This window comes from Orcinus orca, chromosome 15, assembly GCF_937001465.1.
Source record: "Orcinus orca chromosome 15, mOrcOrc1.1, whole genome shotgun sequence".
NCBI classification, from domain to species: Eukaryota; Metazoa; Chordata; class Mammalia; order Artiodactyla; family Delphinidae; genus Orcinus; species Orcinus orca.
The window spans coordinates 16013199-16036960 of NC_064573.1; the positions used below are offsets into that span (position 1 = coordinate 16013199).

The window sequence follows — 23762 nt, forward strand, 5'->3', positions numbered from 1 at the left end:
TCCCTAGCTGCCCTTTTCTGAGCCTGAGAAAACAGTGCTCATATGAGGGAGACCCATGGAACTAGGTTGCCATCAGGCCTGACCCCCAGGGTTGGCTTTTGCCAGGGATGCTGGTTCCTTCGTCCACAGCCCAGACTGGCTTCTGGGCCGCCAGGCCCTTCAGTGAGCAAGTCGCCGGCTGGCCTTGGGGAATATAATGACCACAGCCTGGCCCGGGTGGGACAAGAGTCGGGGTCCAGAGAAGAGGAGGCGAGGCTCAGGGGGCATAGCACCATGGACCCCATGCCCTGCCGTAAAAGGCCGGTCAATAGACGGCATGGGTGAGATTAAGGCAGCGGTCCACAGAGTCGGAGCTAGTACCTACAGCCACGACCCTAGAGAGGCAGGAGCAGAAACGGTAGCCGGTCTGGCAAGGAGATTCTGGAAAGGCCGGAGGCTGTCCGCGCTCTGGGCATCAGAGAGGATTGCCTTCTTCCAGACCTGGGTGAGAAAGGATGGCGCTTTTCGATTGCAGAAGGTGACAGCAACCTTGCCCTTCCCCACCTTGCAAGACAGTAGGGCTTTCATTCTCTTTGAATCCCTGGTTCCTTAGCCACTGTCCCATCTGCTTCTGCTGCGAGGGGAGAAGCAAAAGGACTGCTGAGTGCTTGCGATTCTACCAGGGATGCCTATGGCTTGTTTAGGGACCAGCGTGGGAAGCTCAGGCAGCTGTTTTGTTGCTTGGGTGTCCCGCCCCCCATCACGCAACTTCCAATGGCTTAATGGAGAGAGGTTGGGATAAGCATCAAAAGGTCAGACCGCGCGTGACATCTCCAGGCCGATGGTTAAAAGTCTGCACATAACTCAGTAGTGCTTCCCTGGGTCTAAAGCCGACCCAGAAAACCGTCAGTCCTGAACCGGAATGCCATCTTTCTGGAGATGGGCAATTGTGTGTCTGGAGTCTGGCCTTGAACTGAACAAAGGCCACCTTGAACTCTCTCACTGTTGTACAAGGGCTTCCGCTTTTGATGAAGAACACAGAACAGGCCTAAGCCCAAATCAGAGCGTTTCTGGGGAGAGAACTCCTGGGACAAGTGACAGGCCTCCCTCCTCCAGCAGAGGCAGTGGTCCAGGCAGGCAGAGGACAGCACTTCCGTTTCCGGAGCTGTAAAGGGCATGTGTGGTGAGGCAGCAGGCCCCGCCCCTTGCTCCCCTGACCGGCTGCCTCAGAAGCCTGCCTTGCCCACTGTGCTCCCGTAGAGCAGGATGCACGTCTGAAAGGCTGTCGGCTTCTGCTGATGGAAACAAGGAGGAAAGTATGTGTTTATGCAGGAACGGAAATGATGATGGGGCTGACGCTACCCCTCCCTGTGAATAGATGGTCCCTCTTTTCTGAGGAGACCCGTGTAACACAAATCCCGTCTTTGCTCTCTCTTCCCATAGGTGTAGGAATGAAGTTGACTGACGTTGGCATAGCAACATTGGCTAAAGGGTGAGTAGAAGAAAAAAATCAAGTGCACATCACTCACCTCTGGGTTTCCAAACACCTACTGGGCAGATGCTGTTAGGCTGATGTGGGCAGAGGAGATTTCTTGTCCTAACTGCGAAAGACAGATGTTCTTGGGATGAATTCAGTTCACTTCTCTCACTTACCTAAAATATTTATGGACTTTGTCCTCCCAGGGAAACACATTTGTTTCCTAACTTTGAAACAAATAAGGACTCTGAACACATTTCAAGATTGATTACTAACAGGTGGCCCATGGTTGGGGGGGTGGGAAATGCCAGCATTATTGGGACTCCTTTTAACTAGGAATATTCTGTTTTTCTATATTTAATATCTTCACTATTAGAAGCTTCTTTAAAAATTCTATTTTTGCAACTGAGTGAACTCAATTTGCATATTTCTAATGTATTTTCCCCATACTTTTCACTCAAAAGTATTTTAGGCGGCTCCCAGACTCCCATGTTGATGATTGATTACAGGGGCAAATGGCTATGGAAGGGCTGTGATTAGTGACTATGGCTGTTGTCAGTGGTATTGATTTCCTAATTTAGCATAGGGAGTTGCTTTGCTCACTGTGGGGTGTGCCCGGAGAGCACTAAAATAACATTTTACTGGGGTATCTCTTGAACAAACTGTCTCTTCTCACTGCTTTGCTGGACCACTAATGAGGAGAGAGCAGGCTATTTGAGGTTCTTTGTGAAAATGAAGCTCCAGGTTGGAGCTACCATGCTTTCTGCCACTGCTGCTCTTCCCATGTACTAGGACCATTTGTAAGGAGGAAGAAATGGGTGGGGGGGCAAGCAAGTGACTTTTAGAAGGGATGGTGTGTGTTTTTAAATGGAGGTTTTAATATGGAGTTTTCTCAAACTAAAAATAGAACTACCATATGTCTCAGAAATTCCACTGCTGGGTATATATCCAAAAAAATTAAAACCGCTAATTCCAAAAGATACATGCACCCCAATGTTCATAGCAGCATTATTTACAGTTGCCAAGATATGGAAGCAACCTAAGTGTCCATCAACAGATGAATGGGTAAAGAAGATGTGGTATATATCTACACAAAGGAATACTACTCAACCATAAAAAAGATTGAAATGTTGCCATTTGCAGCAACATGGATGGACTTGGAGGGCATTATGCTAAGTGAAATAAGTCAGACAGAGAAAGACAAATGCTGTAAGACATCACTTGTATGTGGAATCTAAAAATACAACAAACTGGTGAACGTAGCAGAAAAGAAGCAGACTCACAGATACAGAGAACAAACTAGTGGTTACCAGTGGGGGGAGAGAAGGGGGAGGGGCAAGATAGGGGTAGGGGATTAAGAGGTACAATCTATTAGTTATAAAATAAGTTACAAGGGCTTCCCTGGTGGCGCAGTGGTTGAGAGTCCGCCTGCCGATGCAGGGGAGACGGGTTCATGCCCTGGTCTGGGAAGATCCCACATGCTGCGGAGCGGCTAAGCCCGTGAGCCATGGCCGCTGAGCCTGCGCGCCCGGAGCCTGTGCTCCACAACGGGAGAGGCCACAACAGTGAGAGGCCCGCATACCGCAAAAAAAAAAAGCTACAAGGATATATTGTGCAACATGGGGAATATAGCCAGTATTTTATAATAACTATAAATGGAGCATAATCTCTAAAAAGTGTGAATCCCTGTATTGTATACCTGTAACATATAATATTGTACATCAACTATACTTCAATTAAAATAGGCTTTCTTGTGGTTCAGATATGATGAAGCTGACAGATCAGGAGACAATTGCCACTGAAAAGAGTTGTTCACAGTTCCCAAGATGAGGGGGCTTGCAGGCCATGGGGGGCCACAGGGGGAAGCACCAGGGTCCGTCAGGAGGCAGAAAGAGTGAGGGGAAAACATGGATGATAGCTTTTACTGTGGTTTTGGAGGGAAGGAATAGGTGGGGCTGGGTAAGCAAGCTTGGAATTGACTCGTTTGAAAAGTTCCAGCAGGCTCTGAGGTGTCCGGTTGTCTGGGCTCATCTGGTACCTGCCCTGGGGTGATTAGGGCGGGTGGATAGTGGCCCAGAGTGTGAGACCCCAATAGAGGAGATGGTGGGAGTAGGCTGCAGATTGGTTAGTTGGCATATAAAGGCATTCTAGAAGGCCAGTTATTTACTATCTATAGGAATTGGCTAACCCTGGGAAGGGGAGTCTCTCCAGGGCCAGCAAAGCCCCGGATGTCAAAATGTCAGAAACACAGACAATAAAATAGCATGGTTAATATAGCTCACTCTCCTACAGCTGGGAACAGCTTATTTACTTGAGCTTTCTGGATATTTCAGACCATTGGCATCAGCAGTGCTTTAACAAGTACACTAATTTTCAATTAGTGTATGGAGGATGGAGAAAAGTAGAGGGATTTGAAAAAAGTGGAAAGGGGACCACTCTCTTTTAACCTACAGATCAATAAGTCTGATTCATGAAGTTCTCACCAACTACGCAAAAGCTTCTAATTTGGTTTTAGAACTAAGATGCAGTTGGCATATTTTCCTTCTCAAAATCTGCTCAGTTCCAAACAAAATTGTATTTTCCTATCTCCACACTCCATCCCCCTTGCTGACCGGAGCCCTGTCATATGGGTCAGGGAATTGGGTCATGGCCTTGGGCTTGTGAAGAGAGCACATCAGGAGGGGAGTATGATGTAGTGAGGAGAACAGGGCTTTTAGAAGAAGACGCGGGTTCAGTTCTCGGTCCTGCCACTTACTTCTGATTCTTCTAGTGGTAGCCTTTCTTCTTGGTGTCATAGGAATTTGGCCCATGTGATGAAAAGGGTGACAGTACAGCCTGATTTGCCCAGGACAGTACTATTTCATGCCTGCCATCCTAGCGTCCTGTCTAGTTACTCATTTGTCCTGGATAAGTTTCCCCATTGAGAAAATATGTTACCCCTATTTACGAAGGACTTTTCCTGGACCCCAGAAAAAATTCCCAAGTTAAAGCTTTCCTTTACAGGCTCCATATTTGCAGAACATTAAAAATTCAGGCCTCATCCAGACCTGGTTTGAGTGCTGGGTTCTTATCTTACCAGCTCTGTGGACATGAGACCTGACATTCTCAAAGCCACTGATCTACAGAATGGGGACATGGGGTTGTCTTGAAGATTCCCCCAGTTCGGGCTTCTCTGGTGGCGCAGTGGTTGAGAGTCCGCCTGCCGATGCAGGGGACACGGGTTCGTGCCCCGGTGCAGGAAGATCCCACATGCCATGGAGCAGCTAGGCCCGTGAGCCATGGCCACTAAGCCTGCGCGTCCAGAGCCTGTGCTCCGCGATGGGAGAGGCCACAACAGTGAGAGGCCCGCGTACCGCCAAAAAAAAAAAAAGATTCCCCCAGTTCATCTGCATCCAGTCCCTTGAAGCTCAGTACATGCTTCATAAATACCTTCCCCCCAACCCATGCCCCAGCCTGACCCCAGGGTAGGCAAATTCCATACCATTATTTGGAACAACTGTCTACCAAAACAAAGCAGAAACCTGCCCAAGAAGTTTCAAAAACTAAGGCAAGCATAAGAGTGATGATTTAAGATATCTTTTAAAAGCATCTTAACGGCTTCCAGGAACCCAGACCATAGTTTTTCTCCTCCTAATTTAAAAAAGAAATCCAATGCCTTTGGTTTTGTTCTCAGCTTTAATGTGACTTATCTGGCCTGGGACAGCTGCCCAGCACCCATTAGAGCTGGTAGCTGGAGGCCAGTGCACAATGTTGTCTATTAAGTGTTACTTACTGCCTCCCTCCCAAGGAGGGGGTGGGAGAGAAGGAAATTCTGAAGTGTCTGAGAAAGATTAGATATTAGGAGTATTAGATCATCTTGTCCATTGTGTTTTTAAAAAACTTTTATGTGAAGTCACATTTTTTTCTTTTTCCTCCAAAAACTGATAAAAGGGGAAGCTTCTCTGACCAGAGGACAAGGGTCGGGGTCTGGGAGATGTCTTCGGAAGCCCCTGGGGGCTGGGTCCATCCCACCTTCTTACTTGCCACGTGAGGAGCAGAGGTGCAGGGAAAGGCGGCAGCCTGCTTATAGGCGCAGCCCTACCGGGGTACGGGGCCCCGAGGGACAGGAGGCGGGGTGCCACTGAAGAAACTCGAGTGAAAGTCAAAGCTGCAGAATAGAGACAAGGCAATGGGAGAGACTTGCAAAGGGTTCAAGTGCAAAGGCAGCTTACAGACAGGCAAAGAAGTCCAGGTGGGAAGCAACCTCGAGCAGGGGAAGGAAAGACTGGGGAGCCTGGCAGATGCCACAGGGTTTCCAGACAGCAGGAGAGGACATTGGTGGTTGAGCACTGAGCCCCTTCTCTTAATTCTTAGCGAGCAGCCTGCGCAGGCGTCCTTCATCCGTGCTGGAGAGGGACAGTGGCCCGCTCTCCGGAAGCCTAGGGAACGGGTGCCCCCGTCCTAAGAAGCAGCGCTCCATGTAGGCAGCATTACACATGTTCTTTTAATCGCATGAAAAAGAACACCAGGTATGGACAGGAGAAACAGTGAGGAGGCAGGTATGACTTACTTTAATAATTATTAACAATGATGATAATAAATTTAAACCAGAAAGAAGAAAATCTCCCAAATTTAGGGTCCACCCTTTTTGGCTGGCAGTGGTCAGGATCTTCTTCAGGAAGAGGAGCCACTTACTTTCATCTAAAGAAAATATTCCCTGTGACTCAACCTGAACCCTATGTTTGACTGCGGACGCCCCAGTAAATGGGACCTGGCTTGTTCTCTTGTTTAGTGAAGTCATAATACTATTTGAAGGGTAAGCTATTTATAATCTTATAAAAGAAAATAGGGGACCGTCATGACTTATTCATTTTAATGCAACTTTACCTGGTGGTATGAGCCTTAAAACTGAAGCATGGCATATTGTCCTGTGAGCCAGCGATAAGAAGGCTGTATCCCAGGGCTTCCCTGGTGGCGCAGTGGTTGAGAGTCCGCCTGCCGATGCAGGGGACATGGGCTCGTGCCCCGGTCCGGGAAGATTCCACATGCCGCGGAGCGGCTGGGCCCGTGAGCCATGGCCGCTGAGCCTGTGCGTCCGGAGCTTGTGCTCTGCAACTGGAGAGGTCACAACAATGAGAGGCCCGCGTACCGCAAAAAAAAAAAAAAAAAAAAGAATGCTGTACCCCAATACCTACAATCCTTCGGCAGTGTTGCGTACCAAAACTTCATGTTACAAAGTGTGGCAAATAGGATCGCTTCAACATCGAATAATACATTTTCTAGGCAGACCCAAGATACTAACGGCACTGTCGAACATATTTCTGATTTGAAATCGCTTGAGCATTTAGAGTTCTCTGAAGGGAGAGGAGGAAAAAATGACTAATTCCATACCCGAAGACTTGGAAATTTAACCTAATCAAACTAAAATCAGTGTATACCAACACTTGTTGGGGAGCAGAGCTGCACATGTCACAGTGGATCCTGCAAACACACACACCTGTCCCCAGCCAGCAGTAGAGTTTCTGGGGAGATGGTGATATTGCGATTCAGCCACCAGAGGGCACCAGAGCCAACGCTTTTGTCTTCTGTAATCTCTCCCCCGAAAAGCCCACTTCATGTTGGTGAAACACGAAGTACCCTGAGAGATTTCTTCCCAGTCTGTAAGCATTGAACCAAAAATAGGATCGATATGAATAACCACAGAGGAACCCCTCCCTGTGGCCACCAGGCTGCCAGCCAGCATCGTGGCTCTACCTTTGGAAGAAAGAACAGTCATGCATAGGATACATGGCATGTGTCAGGCATCCCTGACGTGGAAGCCAAATTCAGGAGACCCTGGAGAGAATCACGAATGGCTTGTTCTCGCTGAGCGGCACATGTGAGGTGATAGGGCCCAGATATCAAGGCAGGCGCACAGTGAGGACAACTGCCTCAAGAAAGCAGGCTCTCCTGGCATCAGCGTGATGTCCTATGAGCCATGAAGCAGGAAAAATGAACACAGCCTCCCACATTCAGTCAGCTGAGTTCCAGAAAAAGGATCAGCCATCCATGCTAAGAGCAGCCCACCACGGAGCCCTGTGTGCTGTGAGCAGACAGAGCGGCGGCCGCCACCTGGGAGGCTTAACCCAGGCACCATCCCGAGACACCACCCTGCCTGGAGAGGAAGGGCCGAAACATACTTGTGGGTGGAAGGAAATGGGATCTCATATTCAAGAAACACACCCTGAGAATAGGCTCGGGGGTGTGCCCGTGTGCACACGGGGGCATGTGCTGTGTGTGTGTGTGGTGACTCTGGGCGACTATTTAATGCAACGCATGAATCTTCCAGGAGGGGAGGAAACAAAGGGATTTGGAACAGAATTTCCTGACATCCTTTCAGTGCTTTGCACAGCAGGCCCGTGTCGCTGTGGATCCCGGATGTTCTAGCTGTCTCACCAACACCAGGCTCCAGGGGACCAGTCTCACAGGCCTAAGGGACCTAATAAAGGCACTTTCACACCCCAAATGTCTGCCTTCCCATTCCGCCACTGCTGTCACCTACCCTGGAAGGCAGCCTGCGTCTCATTTAAATCCGATCGAGACATTATGTAGCAGAGCTACTTGGCCAGTGGCTGGTTTATTGGCCAGTCTTTGCCTTCAAGGAGATGTGGAGGCCCATGATGGGAACACTTTATTCTCTTCACAATTTTGGCGAGGCTGGCACTACTGGCAATGCTCCTAGTGGGTGTTCAGAGTCTCCTGGGCCCAAGAGTCAGCCAGGACCCAGCCTGTCCACAGAGCGGGAATAGCATGGCAGTCTCTTGGCCTCCTGTCCAAAGTCTCACAAAAGACAGTTCTGTTGAAGTGACTGGAGTTGGAGCCATGGGCTTCCTCCCACTTCCCCGACATTACTCACTATTTACCCCCCTGCCCGGTCCATGCCCAGAACCAGAGGGACACAGCCAGGCCCCTAGTCGTTTGTCTTCCAGATTCAGAGACAAGTCTGAACTGAAAGATCTCGAAAGATTGATGGACTCGAGACCGCCCCCTGCAGGACAGGCTGGTAGACAGCAGGAGGACCAGCGCCTGAGAGGATAGGGCTGGGTGAAGGCCAGAATTGTCTGGAAAAAAGCTACAGTGCCTTCAGGAAGGTCTACACCGGGATTGAAGAGGGAGATGCCACTAGAAAAAGGCATGGGGGGCATGTGTGTGCGTCTAAAAAGGCCGAAGAGAAGGAGCCCGTAGGGGTACAGACTGCGGGGCTGAATAGAGTCCGTTTCAGAGGAGAGGCCCCTGCCTGAGGGTTTCAGGGCTTGTCCAGGGTGGCCTCCGCGCCACCCTCCCCGCACCCTGGACGTCGGAGCAGGTGCTTTTCTGGCGAGGCTGACGCTCTCGCCTTACCTTCCGGGCCCTGTGGCCCTGAAGGGGCTCCCCATATGCAGGTGGAATGAGGATGGGGCTTTGGGGGTCGGAGCTCTGTGGCCCGGGACAGCAGCCCAGTCTCAGACTGCCTGTTTCATGCTGTCTTGTCCCCCGTATCCCCTCCTTGGCTCTCTTGGGTCCCAGCTTCAGATTCCATTTCAGATATTAAGGCGAGGACCACATGCTTCCCGCACAGCCACGGGGACGGGCCTCCCGGCCTCAAGAACAGACCCATAGTAGACATCTGGGGCCCCCTCTTCTCCCCTGGGGCCCCTCTCTGCTCCCTCGTCCTAGGGCTCACATCACAGAGGCCCCCCTGGATTTGGGGCGCCTTCAGAAGGCGTCAGAGCAGAAGGCTGGCAAGTGTGCAGGGCTGCTGGAATGGCCTTGCTAGCAGAAGCTGAGAACCAGACCGTGGGCGTGCCGCTGCGCTCCGGCTTTCTCCCAGCCTGGGTGGCTGTAGGGAAGAAAGTACCAGGGCTTGTTTCCATGGAGGCACTGTGGCTCCTGCTTAACGGAGGCCTGAGGGCAGGGGCTGTGGCGTCCTCGAGAAGGACGGAGAGGCTGGCAGCCATGCGAAGGAGCCAGGCTTTGTTCTAAGGGAGGTGGAGCCTTCTGAGCCGTTGTGTGACCGTGATCTGACTGACACCCGGGGTGGCCATGGCATGCGCCCCGGACAAGGCGAGAAGCAAAGACGACCACCAGGAGGCCCTGGCGATGGGGAGGCCGGGGTGGGTGGTGCTGGCTGGACCGGGCTTCCCATGGTGTTTGGGGGCTGAGGTCCCCTGTCTAGAGGGGACCTCCAAGGTCAGCTTGGAGACGGGAGCAGAATACAACTTCTCTGGGCAACGGATTTGGTTACGGTACATCGTCCCCCCCAGAAGGCCCAGTGACTCTTACGGTAGCAGCTTGCAAAGTGGTCGTGTGAAAACAAGATGGCTGTTGTCAAATAATCTGGGAGACCTGGCTTGAATAAGTGTAGGAGGTTTCCTCCGTGTGAGACTTCACAGGGTCTTTCAAGAGCCGGTGTGTATTTTGAACCCCAAGGGGGCAAGGAGAGCGATTATATAGCATTTTTCACAGTATTTACAACACAGAATTATTATTTTTTTCAAAGCATCTTATGGGGCTCTTGTTCCTTGGAACGTATTTTGGGAAACACTGAGTACCCACAAGAGAAATGACAGCATGGCTTATCAAACGGCCTCTGGCCTCGTCTCTCCTCAGGACGCCTGGTCTGCTCAGAACATCCTCTGAACTTTTGTCCATGCTGTTACCCCTGCCACATAATCCCAGAGCCATTATTCCTCCATGAAACATCCTTAGAACCCACCAGGCAGTGGGGAAAAAATCACATCCCTGGGTTACTGGAGCCTTTATCACAGCATAATGTAATTATTTGTTTACGTGTCCGTTTCCCCTGCAAGATGCCAGCTTTCTGGAAAAGAGCCACGTACATTATTAATCCTTTTTAATCCCCCTACGATGTCTGCCATACAGCTGGTGCCCAGTGAATGAAGAAATGAATGAACAAACATGAAGAAATGGAGATATTGATGGAATGGCAGGAATTACTAGATGGTTCCAGAGCAGGCAGCTCCCTTAGCGCCCTTTCTTTTCCACGTAGGTGACAATCGATTCTACCTGTTCCTAAATTCAGCCCTGGTTTTATTTTGCACAGACACGGCACACGCACACCCCCTCCCCAGACTAGGGGGTTTCTTTCAATTCCTCCCTGCCATCCTCAACCTGAATTCCAAGTCCTTCTAGCCGTTCCTCATAAATGAAAATTTTCTTTAGAAAGCATCTCAGACTAAAACCTCTGTTATAAATAGTTTCTGGCTTGCTTCTAAAAGGGTTACCAATGTGTGGGGACTTTCTATAGGTTTTTCTTGTCTCACCGAGTTTTCTTTAAACGAGTCCTTTATTAAGCCAGACAAGAACGTTGATTTCTTCCACGCAGCCAGAGATGGGAGTTTTCTGCAGCTTTGCTCCACCCCCTCCCCTCTCTGGGCGTGTTTGGAGGCAGTAAATTGCACAAGGAATCTGTGCTAAGCTGAGGGAGGAGCCGACCATTGCTGTTAAGTGGTGGTTTTCGTATGAGTCCGAAAGGCTGTGCCATCCATTATCAGCAGGAGAGGAAAGAGGAATCGGTTTTTGTTTTTGGTTTTTTTTTTGCGGTACGCGGGCCTCTCACTGCTGTGGCCTCTCCCGTTGCGGAGCACAGGCTCCGGACACGCAGGCTCAGCGGCCACGGCTCACGGGCCCAGCCGCTTCGCGGCATGTGGGATCCTCCGGGACCGGGGCACGAACCCGTGTCCCCTGCATCGGCAGGCGGACTCTCAACCACTGTGCCACCAGGGAAGCCCAAGGGGACTCGCTTTTAAGCAAGAAGTCAGCCTAGCACGGTTTCCAACACATTTTGAATAAATCTGTGTAATCCTCAACAAAATATTAGCCAACAGAATCCAACAACACATAAAAAGGACCATAAAAAAAAAAAAAAAGGACCATATACCATGATCAAGTTGGATTCATTCCAGGGTCACAAGGATGGTTCAACATACGCAAATCAATCAGTGTGATACACCACGTCAACAAAAGAAAAGACAAAACCCACATGATCGTCTCTATAGATGCAGAAAAAAGTGGGTATAGAGGGAACGTATCTCACCATAATAAAAGCCATTTATGACAGACCCGCAGCCCACATAATACTAAATGGCGAAAAGCTGAATAAGTCTGTGTGGAGCGAAGGCAGGATGTAAAGATAGCCTCCTGGCTCCTCCTGAAGTGGATTGTGACAGCGATTTTACAAAGTTGTATGACACAAACGTCAAGAAGGAAAGAGGTCCATTTTCCGATTTAAAGAGGTTTCTGAAGTCAAAGAAGGATGATGTGAGATCATTCACACTTTAGTCTCCTTGCTACTCCAAGGGGGGTCCCTGCATCTGCATGGGTTCAGAGCTTGTTAGAAAAGCAGCATCTCAGACCCCACCCCAGACCTGCTCACTCCAAGCCAGCACTTTAGCAAGGCCCCTGCGTGATGTGTATGCCCCACTCCCATCCAAGGGGCAAGATATTTACGAAAATACTCTGCTGGATGACGTTCAGTAGAATAAATGTATTGTTCCATGCTTGGAGATTGTGAGAGAAGACGGATAATTTAAAGCGAAGGGCTAGAAAATTATACTAATTTGAGGATAAGGATACAAAGATTCCGTTAATAAAATTCAATAGAACTAAGGTTTCTAAAAACGGAAATGTGTGAGAAAGTTCTCAAATACAAGGTTATTTTCTCCCATTGTATTAGATTCCTTGGGCTTCCAAAATGAATGATCACAAAACCAGGTAGCTTAATAGAAATGTGTCCTTTCCCAGTTCTGGAGGCTGAAAGTCCAGAGTCAGGCAGCAGGGTCAGTGTCTCCTGGAGGCTCTGAGGGAGAATGTGTCCCCTCCTCTCTCCTACGTTCCAGAGCTCGTTGCCATCCTCAGCGTTCCTTGACTTGTAGATTACGGCTCCCATCTCTGCCTCTGTTGTCACGTGCTATTCTCCCTGTGTGTCTATATCCTCTCCTCTTCTTACACAGACACCAGTAAGATGCCCTTATTGGATTAAGGGCCCCCTCTACTCCAGTATGACCTCATCTTAATGACATCTGCAATGACACTATTTCCAAATAAGGCCACATTCTGAGGTTCTGGGAAGGACATGACTTTCGGGGGAGACACTATTCGACCCAATACATTCATCCAACAAGAACAACAATGGCGAGTGTCTGCAATGGGGACCTTGCTGGAGAGATGTCATGATGCTTCAAATTTGTGGTCCCCTCCAATCCTGAGGGTGGCAGATGGCACGCGTGGCATGCAAGGTGGACCACAAGCAGGAGAGCCTGGATTTTTCATTTCTTGGGTGTACGAACACTTGGTGTAATTGAACTTGTGTCCTTTGGAAAAACTCTGGGTTAACTGATCTAGGAACACAAACGATGTTGCCCTATTTTCTTCCCAGGCAGCAGCAATGGCTGTGAGTTTGAGAGAATAAGAGGTCAAATAGAAGCCCAGCAGCCCTGGCTGAGAAGAGACCAAATTGAGAAAGGAGAACGATTTTTAATTCTGCAGATGCTAGGTAGCAAAAATAGTCTACACCTGAGGTAGCTGGGGAGGGATGTTCCATATTGCCCGGGAGGCCCATTTGAGAGTCCAAAATTAGACGGAGAGAGAAAAGGAAGTTTAGCAGTGTGATCTGGAGATGCCCTGGGCCGAGGTGAGGCAGCTCTGAGGATGGGGCCGGCATGCATTCACTTCTTCCCTTGACCTTTATGGAAAAGCCTCCCTAGACAGGTATTTGGACATAATGTAGTGCCCTGGGGGAGATCAGTCTGTGCACGGGAAGGCATACCCTGAATTCTGAGAAGTAGGTGTAGTTCTCACAAGGATACAGGGAAGATGCTGGAGAGATTTCTTCTCATGGTGTGAGAGGGGGGAGGCTCCACAGAAATGCACTCGAGCTGGGGCTTGAAGGAAGCCAGGGGCTGAGTCAGGGGCTCCTTGACTGAGCAAAGCTGCCTTCACTCTAGGGCCTTGCCCTATCTGTGTGCGGCCTTCTGTAGTAAAATCGGCCCCAGTCTCTGCTGCCTACTCTGGCTTTCCCGGAGGAGTCTAAAGAAGGTGCTAGATTCCTAGGAAGAGATCTGGGCTCCACCCAGCTGGGCTGCCCAGAAGTCCTGCTCCTTTGTCCCAAACTCAGCCATTCCCATTTCAGAAGGTGGGAACCATTATGTAAGGGACCATTTGTTACGCAGCATTATACACTTGACCGCCAGGCTGGGCTTAAGAAGCAATTAGCAAATTTTCTGGGAGGTTGCAGTGCAACGAGTGATTCTTCTCTGCTGAGACTAGGTGTTGTCTGAACGTCTACAAGCCTCAAGGCAGCTTTAGACAGATGACCTTGACTAGTTTCCAATGTGCTTCTATAGGGAGGCTGCCTTTGATCATCCTAGTTTGAGAAGCTCAGGAATCGTGTGAGACAAGTGGGGCCTCCCTGGCAGGAGGATGGGATTAGGCTTTCCATTCCATCTGACAATCACAGGTCCAAGTGGCCTCGCATCCCTCCAGGGCGTGCTCAGACAACAAGGAAATGCAGGCAGGCTATTTCAGCCATTCTCATGACCTCCTACAGAAGAAGATAGAAATGTAAAGATGACATGATTGGCAGTGGCATTTCTTTCTACCCTGCTAGAGTCAACACCTGTCTTGGGCTGACTTTTTCTTCAACGAGGGAGTTTGGCTTTTAAAAACGGAGTCATTTTTCACAAGAAAATGTACTGTGGGCTCCCAGGGAGAGGGGGAAGAGCCGTTTCCCTTCAAGGGGGAGGAAGAGGCAGGCTGGATTTGTAACAAACACGTCAGGATGGAGCTGCTCACTGAGGCTTTGGCTTCAGAGATGAAAGAAATCTTTCAGGCCCTTAACAGCCTAAAACCCAGCTTGGGTTTCCTAGGGAAAAGCGCACAAGTCCCAGTTTATTCAATTCAGGTCTGTTGGCCTTTATGGTTTCTACCAGCAAATGAAGGAGGCCCAATTTCTTGAATCACGTTAGCTACAGATTCAGCGCAATGCCAGCATTGCAGACTTCCTTTTGCCAATTAGCGTTTGGCCCTATTAATCAAATGCAGCAGAACACACCCAGCAGGACCAGTTTCCTAGGCAGGCAGGCTGTGTGGTCACATAAGGCCCCAAACTCAGATGGGCCTGGGCTTCATTTAATGCATGTTCTGCTCTTGTCATCTTGAAAGTCTTAATAATTATTGCCCAAGGAACCCATGTTTTTGTTTTGCACTGGGCCCTGAAAATTATGTCGATGGTCTCATATGCCATCCACACCCCTGCCTATCCTCTTTACCAGGCAAATCCCATATCCTTCAATCTCAGCTTCAGCGTCCCTTCCACAGGAAGCCCCTACCGGCTGCACCCATTATAACCTTGACAACTGTAACACAGCCTGGCCAGCGTTAATTGAACGTCACCCACTGTACGTCGTGCGCTGATCTAGGTGGTTTGTGTGCATTTCCTCATCGTCATCCTCTCAGCAACCCTTCACCAGCTCTCTTGCTGGATTTTGGAGATTTGGGGGCATGGGGACTTGTCCATTCAGGAGGACACTTACCTCCCATGATCGATCGAGATGTGAAAACACAGCCATCGACGATTTGAATATGAAATGTCCCAACCCAAAGGAACAGCCCCTGAGACCACTCCAGGCAGGTCAGCAGGGTCCCTCCAGGAGCCTACCAGAGACAAAGGCCCAGATTCTTCTCCTCCTGAGGAGAGGATGCACTGTCACAGGAGAGAGCCCTTCTGTAGGAGGGAGACGCAGAGGGCTGCACCCTGGTCTCTTCTCTCACACCCACTTGCTTTGCTGTCTTAGGCTGGCCACACAGCCTCTCAGCCTAAACTCCTTCAGTGATAAGTGGAAGGGTCTAAACTCAACTTCTTCCAGCCCCAAAGTTCTAGATTTCTTTATTCAGAACCTCTGGATGGGATGGGATGGCTTTCAGATCACCAAGAGATCTTCTAATTTTTATGGAGATGGTCCAGCACTAGTCACTATGACTAAAAAAAAAAAAAAAAAAAAAGCTATAAAATGCTGACATAGCAGAACTGTCAACCCCTAGAACATTTGTCTGATCATAATCTTTGGTCTTTACTTCATACCAGTTGGTCTTTGCCTTTACTTCAATCCACAGGTTTTGTTTCTTCTATCAGTAGTTATGTCAACCATTTGGCCATTCTTGCCTAAAGTAGGAATAAATATATTTTCACACACCATTAGTTTCCCCGCTGAAACGTTTCTTTGAATATTGGTGAAGGGTCCTGTTTAAAAAAAAAAAAAAATTGTTTCCCTCCACCCAAACCCACAGGTACAAAGGATTTAAAGGCAACTGTTCCATGACCTTCATTGATCAGTTTAAAGCGCTACACCAGTGTAACAAGTATTGTAAAATGCTGGGGCTGAAGTCGCTTCAAAACAGCCAGAAACAGAAGAAGCCAAGCATTGGGAAAAGCAAAATTCAGCCAAACTGCACAACCGTGAGGAAGACGGCATCTGGGACCCCAGCAGGAAAGAAAACCTAACATCTCCTGTTAACTAACGGTCACCGGCTGGCAGCACACAGCCTTGTGGGTAGAAATTTGAAAACACCCTGGAGGGAACACGTAGCCTGCAGAGAGCTGACGATCCTTATTCCCAGCTGCCTGTGCTCCGAGCTGCTTCCAAAGCCGTCACCTGCTGTCTTCACTGAGATGATTTCGGAGCAGGATTTGTGAGCAGGCTTATGGAGAGACTGAATCCATTGTCAGTCTCAAAGAAGTCCATCTTTGTCTATACCGTTAGCCTTTGTACCAACCTCACATTATGCGTCTGTTTGTGTATTTGCACGTGGCTGTCTCGTTACGGACTTGGTCCTGAGCAGGGTCTGTCCACAGCCCCAATCTTCCCTACCCCCATTCCTAACCTCAGAATTTCTGGACATCCAGCTACTATATCAACAGAAAACGTGAATTCCGTCATTGGGTCTATCTGTCGCACTAGAGTCGATTATGCTATTGTAGCTGGAGGGGGGCTTCCGAAACGTCAGGCCACTTCCCATCATTACTCACATATCTGGTTAGAATGTTCTGTTTAATTAAATTCATCTTTAGACAAAAAGCGTAAGATGCATGTATTAGCACAGACACTTTTCTTTAGAATGTGTGCCCTATTTCACATTCCTCCAGGATTAGTAATTTCCTAATACGTCTCCCGGAGCACAGAATATTTGCATCTGTGTTTTTCCCTATTCTTATAAGCACTACTTCTAGTGTGATCCACTTCCTACTTTGCTCTCTAAATCCAAGCTCCCTAAACCTAGGGCTGCCCCATGTAGGATTACTCTGGAAGATGCGTACAAATCCTGGCTGGGACACACAAGCTCACAGGGTCCTGGTCCCATCCACCCATTCCAAAGGGGTCTCCTTCCTACCAGTCTGGGTCCTGCCCAGCTGTGGAGCAGAATGGCCACAGCAGTTCACATTGGGCAGGAGGAAACGCTATAAGGACAGCTCAGCGACTGTTTCACGCACCCCAAACTATAAGAACATCTCAAGCCCCAACAGTGCGTTGTTGTTATTGTCTAAGTAATAGACTATTTTTTAGAGCAGTTTTACATGTACCAAAAAATGAGTGGCAAGTACAAAGAGTTCCCATATGGCCCCTTACCGCCATTCCATATGTCCCCCTATTATTCGCATCTGACGTTAGTGTGATACATTTCTTATCACTGAGGAGCCAGTGTTGACACATTATGATTCATTAAAGTCCACAGTTTACATTTCAGTCCACTCTTTGTGCTCACACTCTCTGGGTTTTGGCACACATACAATGACATGTATCCACCATCACAGCATCACCCACGGTCGTTTTGCTGCCCTAAGAATCCCCTGTGTTCCACCGATTTCTCCCTCCTTCCCTGGAGACCCAACTCCTGGCAGCCACCGGTTGTTCTACTGCCTCCATAGTTTTGCTTTTTTCCAGAAGGGCGCAAAGGAGGAAACCTACAGGATGTAGCCTTTTCAGATAGCTGGTTGTTTTCAAAGATGCTTCAACTACTCCCTGACCAGGGAGGATTATTAGGCCTCCTCTGAGGGGGCTCCTCAAACTGAAAGTGGACACGAACCTCCTGGGATCTTGTGAAAATGCAGGCTCTGATTCGGTGGGTCGGGGGTGGGGCCTGAGACTCTGCATTTCCATCACGCTCCCAGGGGATCTGCGTGCTGGCCTGGGACCACACTTAGGAGGGGTGTCTAGATCACAGGGAGAAAGGGCCTGAAATGTTGAGGGGAGTGACTAGGCCTAGAGTTCAAACAGCAGTCGGCTGGAGGAGGCATCCAGCTGCTTCAGTTCTGGGAGGGAGCAACTTGGAGACAAAGAAACAGGGCAGCAGCGCTCACAGTACGGGGTGGTCACCGTGCGCAGTCCCTCCGAGGCAGCCGGCTTCCACAGGAGACTCCTGGCTGCTTCCGCCTGAGAATACTGCTCTCCACGGGCGTGGGGTTTAGATAAAGAAGAGGACATGATGTAATGTTTGTTTTGAAAAGAGATTTGAAGGAGAAAACTCTTCAGCTACTCACAGCCCATCTTTTCAGAAAATCTGTCATCTCCAGCTTTTCTTCTGAAATGACTCCCCCAGCTACAGATGACAAAATGCTCATTTTTTCTATGAGGCAGCCTGTAGCCTGCTTTCCCTGCCGAGATCCTGCAGATGTATTTGGCAGTGGAGCTCTAGAAAGTTCCATAAGAACAAAGCGCAGGGCACATTTTGATTGGAATTAGTGTATATACATCAGTGTGGGTGGGACCAAAGACCCTCTCTTTGGTAATAATTTGTAATTATAAAAATATCAACACGGGCTTCCCTGGTTGCGCAGTGGTTGGGAGTCCGCCTGTCGATGTGGGAGTCATGGGTTCATGCCCTGGTCCGGGAGGATCCCGCGTGCTGCGGAGCGGCTGGGCCCGTGAGCCATGGCCGCTGGGCCTGTGCGTCCGGAGCCTGTGCTCCGCGGTGGGGGAGTCTGCAGCAGTGAGAGGCCCGCGTACTGCAAAAAAAAAACCAAAACAAATCAACACAAGTGTTCAAAAAAATTATTGAAAGGTACAAAATGAAAAGTCAAAGTCATCCTGTAACCCTCCTCCCCCCACCCACCCCGAGCTGGCTTTGAATTTGGACTTGGAGAGACAGTGGAAAGGAAAGGATTTTCTCCCGGATTTGGCATTCTGCAGGCAGCCCACAGGGTGGCTTGGATGGAGCTGCCCCTGCCTCCTTTTACAGATGCTTAGCTTATTTTTCAAAGTGCCCTTATTGTTTATAATAATCTGATTTCATCTGTTTATAAACATTTGGAGGACCAGGGACAGAAGGGGTGCCCACAGTCGGATTTGTCGCAGCCAGTGCTCCCAGGGATGGCCTTTGTGGGGCTGTCTGGCCATCCGTCCAGCCACCCAAACCTTGACCTTCTGTTCTGAGATGAATGGCAGTTTTCCTCGCACCGTCAACTAACAGGCTGAGTGTGCCGTGAGCTCTTACACCAAAGGAGTTTCTCTGGGGTCTCGGAAATGCCCACACCCGTTGCCATTGTTCTAGCTCACTTTGCACCACATCCAGTTCCTATGGTTTTTCCCATCTGCCTCTGGAAGTGTGAGGTGCTAGGAGGTCTATAAACACAACAGACACTCAGCCCGGGATGGAGCTGGAACAGCCTGGTGGGTCCAGCTGGAGATGTGGTGCCTGATGCCTGCAGGGTTGTCACATGCACGCAAGCACCTCCGTTGCCTAAAGGGCTCCAGGCAGAGCTCCGTGAAGGGCAGGTGACACCTCATGAAAATGGGCTGGTGTTTCCAACAGCAGGTTTATCACTAATGAGGAAGGCAGAGATGAGGACTTCTTGCCAGTGGCGTCCTGTTCTGGAGACGTCTGGTTTGGGATCGTGTGAATATTTCACATTATCTTGTTGTATCAGCGCCTCCCCAGCCGTGCTTCTGATAAGCCTCCTAATAGCAAAGGGTTTCAATAGATTCTTATTAAAAAGAGTGCCGAAAGAAGTAACAATGATTTTCTAATTATACAGTGTTCTCTTTTCTAAATATACATCCTGTTTTGTGTGTGTGTCGGGCATGTGTTCAACTGTTTGCAGATGGGAGGAGCTGGCCTCGGCCCGGTCCTGGCTCGCTTCCTTCGTGTACGCTCTGCTCTGCTGGCCCAGTGTGTGCAAATGTGAACAGGTGGGCATTTCTCCCCCATTTAGATCTGCAGACGCCACTTGGGCTTCAATAGTTCTAAAAAATCAAAGAGACACAAAACCCTCTTCTGCCTTCCAGCAAAGGGTATGTTTTCCAACTCTCTGCTGTAGCAGCTCTGAAATCCTCTGAGAACTGGCTTGTTCTAGACTGTTCTATAAGAGCTGAGAGGCAAGATGGACTGCCAGGTTCATCAGTGTGGTCATGTGAGCACAGACTTCAACTTGACAGATGCAGTGAACAAATATTTAAACTGCAAATGGTACCACAGGATCAAGGATTTTTAAAATTCTACTTTTTATGAGAGGCCCACATGGACCAAGGTAGAAATCATCTCAGAGGCTTTTTTCAAACATTACATGTCTTCATCAGATACTAAGAAAAACCAGTCTGTCAGCTTCTTAGGGACGCAAACTTTCATTTTAGCACCAGAAGCAATTCTGATGGAATGTCTCACCTCCATCTTCCTCTCCAGCCCATCCCTTCCTCTTTCTCCGTCTACCTCTACATGAATGGTAAGGTAGTGGTTGCTTCCCAGAGTTACGTTGTCCACAATACTTTCTTTGGTGTCTGTATTAGTTTCCTGGGGCCGCTGGGACAAAGTACCACAAACTGTGTGGCTTAAACAACAGAAATGGATTGTCTTATGCTTCTGGAGGCTGGAAGACCCAGCTCGAGGTGTTGGCAGGGCCATGCTCCCTCTCACGGTGATAGAGGAAGCTCTGTTGCAGCCCCTTTCTTAGCTTCTGGTAGTTCCTTGACCTGTGGCAGCATGAGTCCAATCTTCACGTGGAGTTCTCCCCAGGTGCGTGTCTGGGTCCACATTTTCCCTTCTTATTATAAGGACACCAGTCATACTGGATCAGGACCCTTCCTAATGACCTTTGTTTTGACTTGATTACCTCTGTAAAGGCCCTATCTCCAACACAGGTCACATTCTGAGGTCCTTGGGGGTTAGGACTTCACCGTATGAGTTTTTGCAGGGACAATTCAACCCAAATTGTGTCCTTGTCTTTCACACAGGAGAAATGGGACTGTTGCCCCCTTGAGTTGTGCAGCGGGTCAGCTGTGAAAGTGAGGAGTGTCACAGCCAAGCATATTTATACACTGACAATTCCCAAATTATCTCTCTGAATTCCAGACCCATCTACGTAATAGCCTCGTCAACATCTCCATCTGCATCACATCCATTGAACTCTTATCTCTTAAGAGAATCTGATTGCTACAAACCTATTCCAATACCACTTGTTAATAAAGGAGTTGGGAGTGACCTCATCTCTCTGAACCCAACTCCCTCATCTGATAAATTGTCACTGAATCAAACTTGCGTTCTTTCGCCCTCCTGTGATAAAGCCAATCTACTGACACTGGGTTGTGATAAAGGAAAGTGCAGTATTTATTGCAGTTGCCAAGCAAGGAGTACAAGCAGCTGATGCTCAAAAGACCTGAACTCCCTGGTGGATTTCAGGGAAAGGTTTTTAAAGACAGATTGAGGGAGAGTTGTGGGGTGCATGCTCAGCTCGTGGACATTTTTCTGATTGGTTGGTGGTGAGGTAATCGAGAGTCAACATCATCAACTTCCTGGTTCCAGCCACTCTAGGTCTATGTGCTTGAGGTCAGCATGCAGTTAATATACTCCACCTGGTGGCGATTTCAGTATCTGCAAAACAGCTCAAGGATATGGCTCAGAATGTTATGGCCCCTGAAGAGGAACTAAAATTCTTTGTTTTATGACTAAACTCCTATTTTGTCTTGCTTCACTGTTTTCCTTGGTTTCTGCATTTTTCCCTTCTCCGACTACATTTGCTCTTTGGAACTCAGGGAAGGCTTAGGAGGCTAAGGTTTTTCTATAAACAAGAGGCAGAGAACACAGCAGGGTCCAGCTTGGTTACAAAATGAGTAATGATACCTAACTTGCAAAGATATGAGAATTAATTTACATATAAAAATAACTGACCAAGGGTGGCTTTCAATAAATATGAATCATTACAACTTCCAAGCTTTTATATACTTCTTAGCTTGGAGAAGTTATTTATCTATAAATATCTATATCTCACTCCTAATAAAGGAATGAGTTTCATGAATCATTCTACTATTCACGAGGGCAAAAATCGTACAATAAAACATCACCTAAAGATGACTTACGACCGTAAATAAACTATATTTTTCCTTATCATTGATATTCAGAAAAGAGGAAAATGAGGAGAAATCATGCCATACAGTAGATTGATGTCATGCATTTTTTTCAGGCTTCAGTTTTCAAGTCATTTTACAATGTTTGATTGGTCGCAGGCTATACGGTCCCTCTATTAAGGGGGCTGAGCAAATCAAAGTGTTAATAATTTTGCTGCACGTCTCTTAAAAACCCTCCCTTTCAAGCATCAAGGAGCATTTGCTGCCTAAAGACAGTCCAGGAATTGCTGAAGAGCCCAGCTGCATTACCTTCCTGCTGTTTTTAGATAAGCACAGCTTTGATCAGTAGCCCTTCCAACCACCAGTTCCTCTTTCATCTTCCTTCTTTCTGGAAGAAGTGAATTTTCTTTTTTTTTTTTTTTTTTTTTTTTGGTGGTACGCGGGCCTCTCACTGTTGTGGCCTCTCCTGTTGCAGAGCACAGGCTCCGGACGCGCAGGCTCAGCGGCTATGGCTCATGGGCCCAGCTGCTCTGCAGCATGTGGGATCTTCCCGGACCGGGGCACGAACCCGTGTCCCCTGCATCGGCAGGCGGACTCTCAACCACTGCGCCACCAGGGAAGCCCAAGAAGTGAATTTTGAGCAGGGCATAAAAAGAAGTGATGGATGGACAGAGAGAAGAAAGGAAGGTAGCCCCATGGGGGAGAATCTCAAGGGCCAGGGTTCAGAAGCAAGCAGAAAAGGAGCACCCCTGGGTGACAATAAGCGAATGTGCCTGAAAACACAGGAGGTTTCCTTTGAATAGGGAGAAAGGAGGAGCAGGCTGGGGGCATGATGGAGGCAGGGGCTTTGCTGATTGGTCAGAGACCGGCTTGTTTTTGTGGATTTATAAGGCGCTGAAGGCTTAGCACAGACACAGCTTGAGCAGCTAGAATACTGAGAGTATAGTGCTTGCCCAGGAAGGAGTCAGGGGGAGGAGCAGAGAGGAGGGAAGCGGGGAGGGCACCGGGAAACCGGAAAGACATCGCTTCTAAAGGGCTCAGAAGCAAGTCACAGGCAGCCTGGAGGGACCCAGAGAGGGAGGGGGGACACAAGGGCGAGGCAGAAACCAAATTAGGTTGTTCCATTCTAGCATCCGGAAACTTCCTTCTCGAGGCAGCTCTTCCCAGGGCTCTACAGGGCAGGGACCAACCCTGCATACAGGTCATCTCCACACGGAAGGAGAGCAGGCAGGGTAGCAATTGGCCGAGGTGGGAAAATCCTGGCAGATGAAATTCAACAGAGGCAGCCGCTGTTTGCAGGTAGTCCAGCTGTTTCTCAGAATCAACAGACCACAGAAAAGTTCGCCCTCGATTATTGATTCACTTGGCACTGCTGCAGCTTCCCAGGAGGGTGTCCTGTTTTGTCTTTATGTCTGTATTTACACATCTTGCTAACAGTGCCTTGTGATACAGTCTTGAAGATCGATAGGATCTTTGCTATTGTTTCCAGGTCTGTGTTACAGGAAACATAAATCAAACCCCTCACTGCAGCAGAAGGAGGGTTTAAATTAGATGTGGTCCTGCAGCCATGAGTCATCTTCCTTCAGCCTCCCTCCCAATGATGAGCTTGAGATAAGGAAGAAAAACCACCTCTACCCCAGAGGATGTAGTGAACCAAATGGGATGGTACTCTGCTTTCCTGCGCTCTGCCCTCACCATTTTGCTTCTAGAGTTCCAATCCCCTGGACAGTCATTTTAAGCACGAAAGCCCTCGCTTATCTGAGCCCTAGCAACCTCCAGGAAGAATATCAAAGCAAAGAAGGGATGTGCAGAAGAGGCCCCCAGACCATCTTGGTTGCCCCCTGCCCCCATTTTGCTGGGGTCCCGCTGTCACTACCCTCAAGCTGGCTTTCAGTGCCTCTGGTCTCAGTGCCTCGGGCATGTTTACTGTCTTTGAGACAGAGACACCTCACTGGGTG

The 23762-nt window shown here is 48.8% G+C and overlaps 1 protein-coding gene across 2 annotated transcripts in view; it reads left to right on the forward strand.

Annotated features, from left to right (window-relative positions):
• Positions 1-16548, forward strand: part of ALPK2 (alpha kinase 2) — a 154143-nt gene extending 137595 nt beyond the window's left edge. For both annotated transcript variants that reach the window (XM_049697699.1, XM_033424931.2), the window contains exons 12-13: positions 1423-1471; positions 15761-16548. In XM_049697699.1, the coding sequence (XP_049553656.1) occupies positions 1423-1471; positions 15761-15974 (263 nt within the window). In that variant the 3' untranslated portion in view covers positions 15975-16548. The remainder of the gene's footprint in view (positions 1-1422; positions 1472-15760) is intronic.
• The last annotated feature ends 7214 nt before the right edge of the window (positions 16549-23762 follow it).